Here is an 11,492-nt window from a genome sequence, read left to right as displayed (position 1 = left end):
TCTCATAGAAGGAGAAAACGAAAAACAGGATACATAAAGGAACCAGTGATGTGCATTGGATATAACTAAGGAAACTGCCAAGATTGTGGTCCAGTGGCAAAATGAGTAGATTGCTACCAACCCCATGCAACCAAACACAGTGTAGATAGTAGAAAAAAGTTCCAGTGCAGCAGTTAACCAGAGAAAAAGGAGCAGGTCTTGAAATCAATGTGGGTGGCATTGAAAGTCTCTCACAAACATATGCCAAAATAAAGAGTTTAAAAGTAAGTTAGAGGCAAAGCCATTAAAATATTGGTGGGCAGGAACAAACAGTTTATATCGGATGAAGCCAAAACAGAGTAATGAAGTTTGACATGATCATCATGTTTATTGTAGCCACCTCAGGCACCTGTTGAGAGATTTTGTTTTGTAATGATATATTGGTAGACTTTATTGCATTCTCATGAAAATAGTATCTAAATGGCTTCATGTGGCCTCTGGTTGTTTTGGATGTAGCTGTTGTTCATACGGATCTCAGCCTTTTGGCTACGATCAGATATGTAGGATTTCCCAAGTGTACAGTTTCATATGCAGCCATATGATGTGGCCATTCTAGCATGTTTCAAAAATAATTAAAAAGAAACAAAACACATGAGTTATAAGGAATTAATAAGGACTAAAGTTTATAAAGAGGTTTCGTGAACACCTAGGAGTTGGTGAGTCCCAGTTCATACTCTAGAGGAAAAATGAAGTAACAGCAGAACAGACTAGCGGCAGAACTGGCATTCCCTGACCCTTACTGGATGCCCCAACCACAAGACTGAAAAGGCCACAAGAGACTCAACTGCCCTGTATGAGATTAGTGTTATTTCACCAAGCAAAGCATTAGTAAACCTGTTCCCCCTGGCTAGGGTTGCCAAGTCCAGGTTGGGAAATTCCTGGAGATCTTGGGGATGGATCCTGGAAAGAGTGGAGTTTTGGGGAGGGAGGGGCCTCAGTGGGGTATAATGCCATTGAGTCCCCCCCCCCCCAAAGCAGCCATTTTCTCTAGGGGAACTGATATCTGTGGCCTGGAGACCAGTTGTAATTCCGGGAGATCTCCAGCCACTACCTGGAGGCTGGCAACACTATGCCCTGGCCCCTTATATGTTGATATTCAAAACTATCAAGTGTCAAATATGCCCTGACATAAATTCAAGGGAATTCTCTTTCAGATTTACTTACTGCAGTCCACTTCTTCCACTACCCTTTCATGTAAGGATCTTCAAACGTGCATGCATATTTTTGCAATCACTTCAGGATGTGTCTGTTCACCAGTCTCTGCTGCTCTGGCAGTTGGCACAACATTGGGAGTGAGGAAAGTGCCCTTGGAAAAGACAGGTACCTTTTCTCCCAGGACACCTCACCTACATCGCGAAGCTGATTTTGCATACTCCAGTTGTTGTGAATCTTGTAGTTATCCCCATCAGCCACAGCATTAGCTTAGCAGAAAGAATTAGCACCTGTGATCTCCAGGGATCAAGTGTGCTGAATAAGTCCAGCCATTGACCTAAGTCAGTCATAGCAAGTTCTTTAGGGCTAGACGTGGGTTTCATGTACTGCAGTAAAATTTCAGAAGCTAGGGCAGACAAAACCGAACCTGTGAGAGAATAATCCTTAAAACGAAGATCCTAAGTCAGAAAAACACTTGGTAAGTAGTTAGGATTTTACAAAGACAATTAAAAAGAGATGGAATAAGATAGAAATTAATTAAAATGGACACTGGTTTGGAGAGTTGCTCCTCAAGAAAGACACTTAAACAATCCATGCTCTGAAAAGCACTAGTGGTATATGGTAGCTTGATTGATGGTTTGGATGTGGAAAATGCAGATTCAAATCCCTGCTCAGTTATGAATACAAATTCAGACTCTTGACTCACCACAGGCAAGTCACGGTCTCCAAGCCTAAGCCACCTCAGGCTACATCTATACATCACAAATTCTTCAAGTTTGTTGGGGAGCAACATGAGGACTTTGTATCCCATGTGCAATCGGAGGTTTTTGGCACCCAGATTTATAGAAAAAAGGGAGTCCATTAATTTTACTAAACGTTCTTTTTATTTACTACATTTACATCCTCTGCTTTCTCTGTGCTCAAAACTGCCTCCATGTGGTGGTTTGCAGACACAAAAACAGCACGAGGTCAGGAAGGTACAGCCACTTCTTCCTGTGTGCAACTTGCAAACTGAAAAGAGCTGCCTATTTTAATTTAATTAATTTAATTTAATTTATTACATTTATATTCCGCCCTCCCCGCTTTCGCAGGCTCAGGGCGGATAACAAATATTGTCACCCGCAGGCTCAGGGCGGGTAACAAATATTTTAATTGTCTTTGTAAATTTCTACCTGTGATACTCATGCAACTGATGGCACACAATATAAATTGATGCAAAATCCTGGGAGGGTAGGAAGGATTTAGACTGTCCAAAGAACCTTATGCTTCTCCACTGCTTTGTGAATGTGTTAAGGGATTCTTCTGAGGACCCCTCTCCTAAAATCCTATGTGAGTATTATTTAAACTGGACACCTACACAAGAGGCAAATTTGCCTTGGCAGGCAGATTCTTTCAATTTAGAGATTACACTGCAGGTCACGGTCTTACAGTGAAGTAAGAAAATTCCCTTCAGTTGTAAACATTTTCTCTTGTTTTCATTCCATAACTAAGATTTTAGCCTGGGAAGAGCAGTTTCCCAGAGAAGACTCAAACCCATAACAAAAGTGTGGCTCCAAGCATTTAAGATGTTTATATTACAGTGCGATCTGACTGTCCTGTCAATCAGGCTTGTTGGGTGCCATGTATCCTGGGAAATGTAATTCTGAAGGGATGTTTGTATTAACCTTTTTGATCTTTTATTCTGTAAACAATTAGCAATTATTCTGTAAACAACTAGCACTAAAAGTATATAAGATTCTCTGTTGCAACTGGTCTTTATGCATATGTTCCAGAGAGAGGCAATATGCACCTGGGCTTTATTTGAAACACAATAAACCCATATTTCCTTGTATCACTGTGTTTAGTGTCATGAAATATATTTGCGTAAGTGGTAGTAGGGGAGTTTATAATTGGCAGCAGGGTACTATTTAAAAAAAAATCCCCTATCAGAATGCAAAATACCAGTACTGCACTGATGTAAAGGTATTTCTAGTTGCTTCCTAACAGTACAGTCCAAAGCAATAACACCCTTCTAAGTTAATTTACTTCAATGGACTTAGAAGGTAACTCTGCTTAGGAGTGTACTGTAAAAGAATCACCTTAATAAGGGATAGCAAGTACGCGGTACATCACATCAAATACAAATAATATATTCCTACTACAGCCTACTGTTTGCCTGCACTTATGATTGCCTATTATCTTCTGCTACCACCAGCTACTAATTCTTGTTTTTATACAGTTTGTCAACTCTGAAAAACAAAATTTGGACGAAACTAACAATCTTTTTGTCAGCTCTGGATATAAGCATTGCTTTTCAAAACTGTATTCTCTAAGGTAAGATTCATTGTTCCTATCTTGCATATATGGAAGCAGAAGCAGAGAAATAAGGCTTGCCCACTTCTCTCAGGCATTGAGCAACACATCAACAAGGCTTAGAATGCAGAGTGGGAGTGGGAGGGGGCGGATAAAGACTGTTCAACCTCCACAAAACATGCAGACATTCTTGATGAGAAAATGTTCCTTTCATTGGAACAGATACAGATGCCCCATAAAGTAGGGCATGCACACCAGTACTTGCCAAAGATAGCATAATTGGCTGCCTGTCCTACCTTAGGAAAAGCAAAAAGTGGCAGCTTGCCTGAAAGTAGGACAGTCCCTATCAAAAGCAGGATTCTCTCTCCATTGTAGTTAGAAGGAAGGGAGACAGGTCAACTGGAAAAAACAGAAGGGAAGACAGAGTTATTCTAGACATTTTACTTAATTATAATGACTGCTTTGCTCCATGTGACAGGAAAAGTGCCCAGAATGTACTCTTGACAATGAACCACTGGATCCAGCTAAGAGCCCCACCATGCTTTGGGCTCCCTTTAAGTGACACTTTGGGTGAATTTGTTAGCAGTCTTTCTATAAATATTTGATCCTGGCATTACTTTCACGAGAATCCTTAAAAGATGGCAAAAGAAGCAGCCTGAATATTTTTTTCCCCATTTGCAGCTTCAATGGCATGGCAAGCCCAATGAAGTACAGAGGTCCCAAAATACCTTGCTGAGGCCCAGGGACATTGATGTTCTCGCCAGAGGGCTGCCTGACATTACATGTTTCTAACCTTATGATTGAATCACGTATCCTTCTACATTCGTCATCAAAATGAAGAGCTTGCTGTCTCTCATGTGTCAGCTTGGGAAAATAGATTTTAGGCAGGATTCAGTCTTCTTGGGTTTTAGGTTCATATTGTCCATGTAGCACTCACCCATCTCTTTAGTTCTTTTTTTCTTTCTGTTACAATAGTGGAAGGCATATTGGTGCATGTGTGTTCTACGGATTACACACTAAGGAACTTGTGATACCTATAGATATTAAAAACTGATGCACCTGTTAAGACGACATCTGGAATCTACATTCCCTGATGACACAATGGAAGCCAACCTCTCCTGGATCCTGTGACTTGGGAGATCTTTGCAAACACCAGTATGGTGTAGCAGCTATGGTTGTTGGAGTAGGATCTGTTCAAATCCCGACTCTGCCATGGAAACTTGCTGGGTGACCTTGAGCCAGTCCCACACTCTCAGCCTAATCTACCTCTCAGGGTTGTTGTGAGGATGAAATGGAGGAGAGCAGAATGATGTAAGCCACTTTGTGTCTCAATTAGGGAGAAAACAAATAAACAAAAATAAAATAAAAACCTCTCTGCCAAATTTCTTACTCCATTTCAGAGCTAACAACAGACAATTTAAACAGTAAACAAAAGATGATGTTTTCTTCCATCCCTAGCCCCTTTTCCAGAAAGAAACAGCTTGGCCTTGAGTGATGGCTAACCAACCTCTAACAGCTGCCAATATCAGAGATGGGTTTTTATCAGTACAAGCAGGGAGTGGGGTATGTACATGAGGAAGTGCAATTAGGAGGGGGCAAGTTAAGACTCCTGCTCACTCCAAAACATCCCTAGCCAGGATTCTTCAGCTCATAGGAGCTTGAGCAAGCTATCTCCCCCTGCCACCTTTCCTCTTTATCTGACTCTCAATCATTTATATCCCTGGGAACATATTCAGCCCTAATTGGGCTACTTGGTGGGGGGGGTTGTCTTCTGACTCTTTTAGTTAACATTAAAAGTCACGTTTTTCTCTCTCTACAGGTGGGAGCCCTTCAGCTATGTAACAAACCCTGCTTTTTCTGTTGGTGACCCAGTTTGGCGAAGGATAACCTTCCTTCCAATGAGACGTGAAATGGCACCCCCGGGGGTTAGATGGGTTATTATCTCCTCCCACAAAAGCTCACAAGTATGCCGGCTTTATATGCCTATACTAATACAAGAAAAACCCTCTCCAGAGGAAACACAAGAATAGATTCTCTAATAGTATTGTTCTTTTTCTTTATACACAGTGCTAAAGTGTTATATAAATATGAAGAAATACAACAAGAAATGTTACAATAAATATCTGTACAATATATAAACCCTTCCTGTCATAACAAGTAATATAATACATAATATAATACATAAGGGTGTACAATTCCTATTTGGCACATCGTCCAAAGATCCAATTGGTGAAAAGTGTCCTTAAAGGTTTTTACTGAGGTAAGTAACCATTGTTCATTCTGTTCATTATTTTAATTGCTGTTCCTTCTTTTTTGCAGATCACTATTCAAATGTCAAGAGTGGATTCTTCAAGAGGAAGGATATTCCTATTGCAGTCTACTGTTTTTCTGTTGTAGGGCGGAGCCTAACGGGCATTGCCAGCTTTGCCCTACAACAGGAAAACAGTAGACAGCAATAAAGGAAAACCTTTAAGGACACTTTTCACCAATTGGATCTTTGGACTTTGTGCCAAATAGGAATTGTGCATCCTTATGTATTATATTATGTATTATATTACTTGTTATGATAGAAAGGGTTTATATATTGTATAGATATTTATTGAAATATTTATTGTAGTATTTATTGATATTTCTATAACACTTTAGCATTGTGCACTTTAAGAAATAGAAAAAAGTATAAAGAAAAATAATAATACTATTAGAGAATCTATACTTATGTTTCCTCCAGAGAGGGTTTTTCTTGTATTAGTATTGGCATCAGTCCCGGAGGAGCCCTTGCGTTGTTTGTTTTCAGTGGCTTTCTACGCCTGTCTTGTGATCTACTACGAAGGATTCAATGCTATGCGCTCTCTACAGCCCCATATTTGGCACGCCAGTATTAGGAGAATTATCATTTCGTTCAGCAACAGCAAACAAGCATTCATGATTAAAGAAATAACAAGGTTTGTTACACAGCTGAAGAGCTCTCAGTTCTACACTGAGAAAAACGTGATTTTTAATGTTAACTAAACGAGGCAGAAGACGCCCCCCCCCCGGCACCGACCCCACGAACACCCGACGCGTGCGCATCTCACATTATTACAAACCCCAACACTCCTCTTCCTTACACTCAAGCCCCGCCCTGCGAGAAAAGAACGCGACTAGTCAGGTCACGCCCACTCCGTCCCAGTTCCTACGCACGCGCTTGTTTGGAGCCGATGGGGAGCCGGTGCGCCTGCGCGGTTTCCATAGCGACTAGCATACACAGCGGCGGAGCGCGGTGTAAAGGGAGGAAGGTGTTATGGCGACTGGGGATGCTGAGTCCTTCACGGACGAGCTGAATGGACTCCATCTGGAGGCGGTCATCGGCTTCAATGGTATCGGGCCCGAGAGCGAGAGCGAGGGCAGGAGGCGGCTGGGTCCAAATCTCCACCCAGCCATGAAATGAATACGTGGGCCAGCCACGCTGTCCCTCAGCCTAACCTCCCACACAGAGTTGCTGTGAAGATGGTGATGGGGGAGGGATGAAACTCAGGTGCCGCCCTAAAGTTCCCTGGAGAGGTATAGAAGAGTAACAGATGAATGAAAAGAAAAAGAGGGCCAGGGCTGCCTGGGAAGCCGACCTCAGTTGTCTCTGGTTGCTCGATATGCAACAGCCACAATCTGCACATGTCCAGGAACACCCTCTTTATTTGTCATAGGTTTTCAGCAGGTTAGGTTCTGGCTTAAGGTCCAGTGAGATTTTAAATTTTGGGCTTTGTAGGCCATGAGAGTTTGATGGTGATTTGGAGAGTTGAGAAGTTGCTGGGTTCTTCATGGAGGCATATTGAAGTGTCACTGAAACCATTTGCCTTAAATCTTTCGTTTCTGTTAAGGTGGGACTCGAGTTCTGTTCAGGCTTCCTCTGTGGGGACTTGTAGCGTTTGGTAGGTAATGGAGTCATCTTCATGGAAAGCAGATCATGGAAAATGAGTATGGGGTGGATGTTTCTTCAGCTGTACAAATAGCAAGAGATAAACTAATACCAACAGAAAATGCCAAGATAAAATGAATAAATTAGAGTGCTCCCAATGAAGCACAGCCTTTTAGAGTCCACTCGCTCAAGCCGCAATGTTTCTTCAGCAAAGTATATAGTAACATTTTGAAGAGGAAAATGAGCAAAAAAAAAAGATTAGTTTATAAAAGTCAAAGGGGTTTGAGAGTTTTGATTTGAGGTGTATATGGGGTTGGGGGAAAAGTTGTGGGTGTCTACATTGGATTCTTCAACAGTCCAATTGTGATTCATGTTCTTTCTACATTCTTAAAAAAGCCACAGTTGTCTTCTAGTCAAGAGCATTCTGGCTAAATAGTTAAAATGGTTCATAACAAATTCCTTCTCTCACAGATCTTTGAACATAGAGTGATCAATATGTATATGTCTTATTTATTTATGTCATTTATAGTCCACCTTTCTCACTGAGACTCAAGGCAGATTATACAGTATGAGATTAGTACAATCCGTATCAAGTACATTTCCATACAGTATCAAGGACATTTTAATAAACAATGCTATAGGATAAATAGATACAAGTTTAAAAAGACATAGCATTAGCAAGAATCCAATACAAAGTAGACAAAAATACTGAAACAGAACATCAAAAAAGGGTCTGAGCACTGATCTAAAACTACAGACTAGATCAAATTCAACATTCATTTGGCATATTTATTAAAGTATTTATACCCTGCCTTTTCCTTGTAACTTGTGGTGGCTTACAATTCTAAATTAAAACAATCTGTAATACAACAAAACCCCATTAATACCCCCCCCATAATGCCTGCAGCTCATAGCCCATTAAAAGCAAATAAAATAGCCTTCAGTGCTTCAGGGAATCTGTTCCACAAGATGAGAGTCACTATTGAAAAAGCATGGGCTCTAATAGATGCCAAGTAAGCAGCTTTAGGTGGAGGAACAGCCAGAAGGTGACTGCTAGAAAATTGTAATTTGCAAATGGGGACATATGGACAGAAATGGTCCTTCAAACACATGAGTCCTAAGCCATGAAGAACTTGAATGGTCATAATGATCATAAATAGCACCTTGAACTGAAATAAGAAACAACCTGCCAACAAATGCAACTGTTTTAAAATAGGCAGGATGTGCTCCTGTTGGCTAGCTGCCTCATTCTGAACCAGTGCAGTTTCTGAGTTTGTCTTCAAAGTCAGTCTGTCCCCATGCAGAGCATGTTACAGCAGTCCAACCACAAGGTTATAAAAGCATGGATCATCCCACCACAAAACTGCAAGTAACTCAAGTCCAGAGCGCCTCACATTTTTTCCTCAACACCATGATCCTCTTACCTGCTCCTGTTTGCTTTTCAGGGCATGTTCCTTCTGGTCTCATCTGCCATCCAGATCGGGAGCACCTCATCTATCCCCTGGGTTGTACAGTTATAGTACAAGGCATAAACATTCGCACTCAGGATTTCTTACATGGTCACACCAATAATGTCTCCTGTGTCACGGTTTCTTCAAGCGGATCTTATGTGGCTTCTGGTCAAATCACATTCATGGGTTTCAAGGTACATGAGGGGCCCTTTTTAAAAAAAAACTGATTTTTCAGAGTAGCTATGATGATCTTGTACCTTTATACCTGTGATCTGCAATTGTAGAGGTAACCTTTTAAAATTTATCTATGGTTGGACTAATTGATAGGGCTAGGTCTGTGTTGTTTTTTGATGGAAATTTTGTCTGAGCAAAAATATAAACGTTCCCTTTTCAGGGTGAGAGGGAAAGAGAGCATAAACACTAAATTACAGTGGATTATTTTTAAAAGTCACACAAGGTAGACATCAATGCTGTGTTTTTGAATTGCCTAATAGTATAATGTGTATGTGACTTGACTTCTTTTCTATAGAAGCCAATGATACTTAACTTTCCATTCTTTGCACACAAGACAGAAAGCTGGCGGTTATTTTAGACTTTAGAAAGTGGATCATGTCTAATCATTCACTTTTTAGAGCTCTTCTTGGTCTGTTCTTGATGCTGCCATTTGTCTGTGAAATGGAATGCACCTGTCAGACTTGTGAAATCTTCTTCCGTTCAGGAAAGTGACACAACCAGCCTTTTCTGTCTCACGGAGGCTGTAAATGATAGAAAGGGTGGCCATACTGATAGATTGTTTTAAACGGCTTATTTGTGGCTCTTTAAATTTATTTTTTTGGCTCTAAATATCTTTAACATCCCAACTTCAGTGCTGTCCAAAGTACCGTTGATGCTGATCCTTTTTTTTTTCCTGCCCCAGGCAGACATCATTTTATGGGACTACCAAAAAAGAGAAATGTTGGCTCGGTTGTCTCTTCACAAGGGCAAAATTGAAAATCTTGCATTCTCTCCAAATGACCTTTACCTTGTGTCTCTGGGCGGTCAGGATGATGGAAGGTAACAGTCATTAAATTAGTGAATTCCCCTCTCCTTTTATGCCAGGGACTGCCATTGCCCAGTTGGGTACTGAGAGAGTGGGCTGTCACCATTCTTAATAGTTGTGTCCTTCCAATATTAGTTTTCCTTACTCATGTGTTTTCCAAAAATATAATGAGAGAGAAGATAGCTGAAGAAGTGAGGCTTTGTGCTGCTGGAATGATTGTGTACAAGTCGGGCACACACAGCTGACAAAGCGTTCAGAGGTAGCAGGATGAAAGACTTATTAGGATAGAAAAGATAAGGACCACATTCAAACTGTACAAGTAGGCCTGCACAACTTGTGATCCACCAAGCTGAATCCATCTCACCAGCCATCATTGGGTGCTTGATGGCATCTCCATTTTGCTGTATGCTTGGGACTGAAAAAATGAAGATTGTTAAGCACTTGGCGGGCCACAGCACAGGTAGTATGCTGCATTCATTCATTTATTTAAGGATTTATACCCTGATTTTCCCCCTGGAAGGACCCAAAGCATCTTACAATAGATTAGAAGCCAGTCCTCAGCAAAGATGGTAAACATCTGGTAAAATAATCCACCTACACCTTTCCTTCCTGCAGGGACTTAGACGGTCACAAGTTTTGCAGGCCTGGTGGAAGCAATTATTTTGCCTGAAGTGCTCCTTTTGATAAGCTGTTATACCATGATATACAAAGCATATTTATGCAAGATGCTACATACTCTCCTGAGTCAGCAAAACACTACTGAGCACACTGCATTTGATAGTACCAGACTTATGCTTACAGTTGAGTAAAAATGGATTAGACAAGCATGTGTCTGTTGGCTTAGATTTTATTACTGGCAGCATGTACCTCAATATTTGGACCAATGTATCTTCTTGCCAAACCTGAACATATTTGTGTCATCATTTTTCTGACATGGCACTGCTGCCATCAATACAATCCATTGTTAGCTAGCATAGCTAGTCTTAGAGCTGGGCTGTACTTTTATGATAACAATTGTATTGCAATATGACATGCCTGGGATTAAGTATTAGAAATTTATTCACACCCTACCATTTTATGACAATAGGCTTTACCTTGGGAAGACCGTTGTGCTTTGTTTCAGTGTGCATATATTGTATTTCTAAGATCATAAACTTACATGGGCTTGAATTCAGTGAGATTTGCTTCTGAATAAACATGTGTGGAAGTTAAATAAATCAACCCAAATCCTCTCCCTTTTCTGGCAGCATGGTGGTGTGGAGCGTCCTAAAGAAAGAAGCCATTTGCGGCAGTCCTGCATCTGCTCGTAGTGCTGGGAATCCGACCACACTTATATATTCAAACTGCAGGGATGAGATGTTTATTAGTGCTGGAAAGTATGGCTTTGTTCTTCTGGGGAAAGTCTCCATTCTGTTTTGAAATCTAAAATCTCTTTCATTGTGCATGTGCTATTTACTTAAATAGCAAAGATGCTGAAAAAGTAAGAGTGGTTATTTTTGTGTTTCTGGATTTGTTGTGGAATAGTTTCTGATTACCCACCAACATTCTTTCTTGACATCGCTACACCTTTTACACCTAACAGTGTATTTATTAAACAGTGCACAAGAGCTGAATCCTTAAATTCTAT

General features: G+C 40.7%; 1 protein-coding gene across 1 annotated transcript in view; it reads left to right on the top strand.

Moving 5' to 3' along the window:
• Positions 1–6,745: 6,745 nt before the first annotated feature.
• CFAP52 (cilia and flagella associated protein 52) overlaps positions 6,746–11,492 on the top strand; it is a 41,900-nt gene continuing 37,153 nt past the window's right edge. Inside the window, exons 1-4 of the mRNA XM_054977189.1 lie at positions 6,746–6,839; positions 8,821–9,020; positions 9,743–9,879; positions 11,113–11,241. Of these exons, the coding sequence (XP_054833164.1) occupies positions 6,764–6,839; positions 8,821–9,020; positions 9,743–9,879; positions 11,113–11,241 (542 nt within the window). The 5' untranslated portion in view covers positions 6,746–6,763. The remainder of the gene's footprint in view (positions 6,840–8,820; positions 9,021–9,742; positions 9,880–11,112; positions 11,242–11,492) is intronic.

The sequence above is a fragment of the Eublepharis macularius genome, chromosome 4, assembly GCF_028583425.1.
Source record: "Eublepharis macularius isolate TG4126 chromosome 4, MPM_Emac_v1.0, whole genome shotgun sequence".
Classification (NCBI taxonomy): domain Eukaryota; kingdom Metazoa; phylum Chordata; class Lepidosauria; order Squamata; family Eublepharidae; genus Eublepharis; species Eublepharis macularius.
The sequence above is the reverse complement of the archived record's forward strand: the minus strand, read 5'-3'. Positions and strand labels throughout refer to the sequence as shown.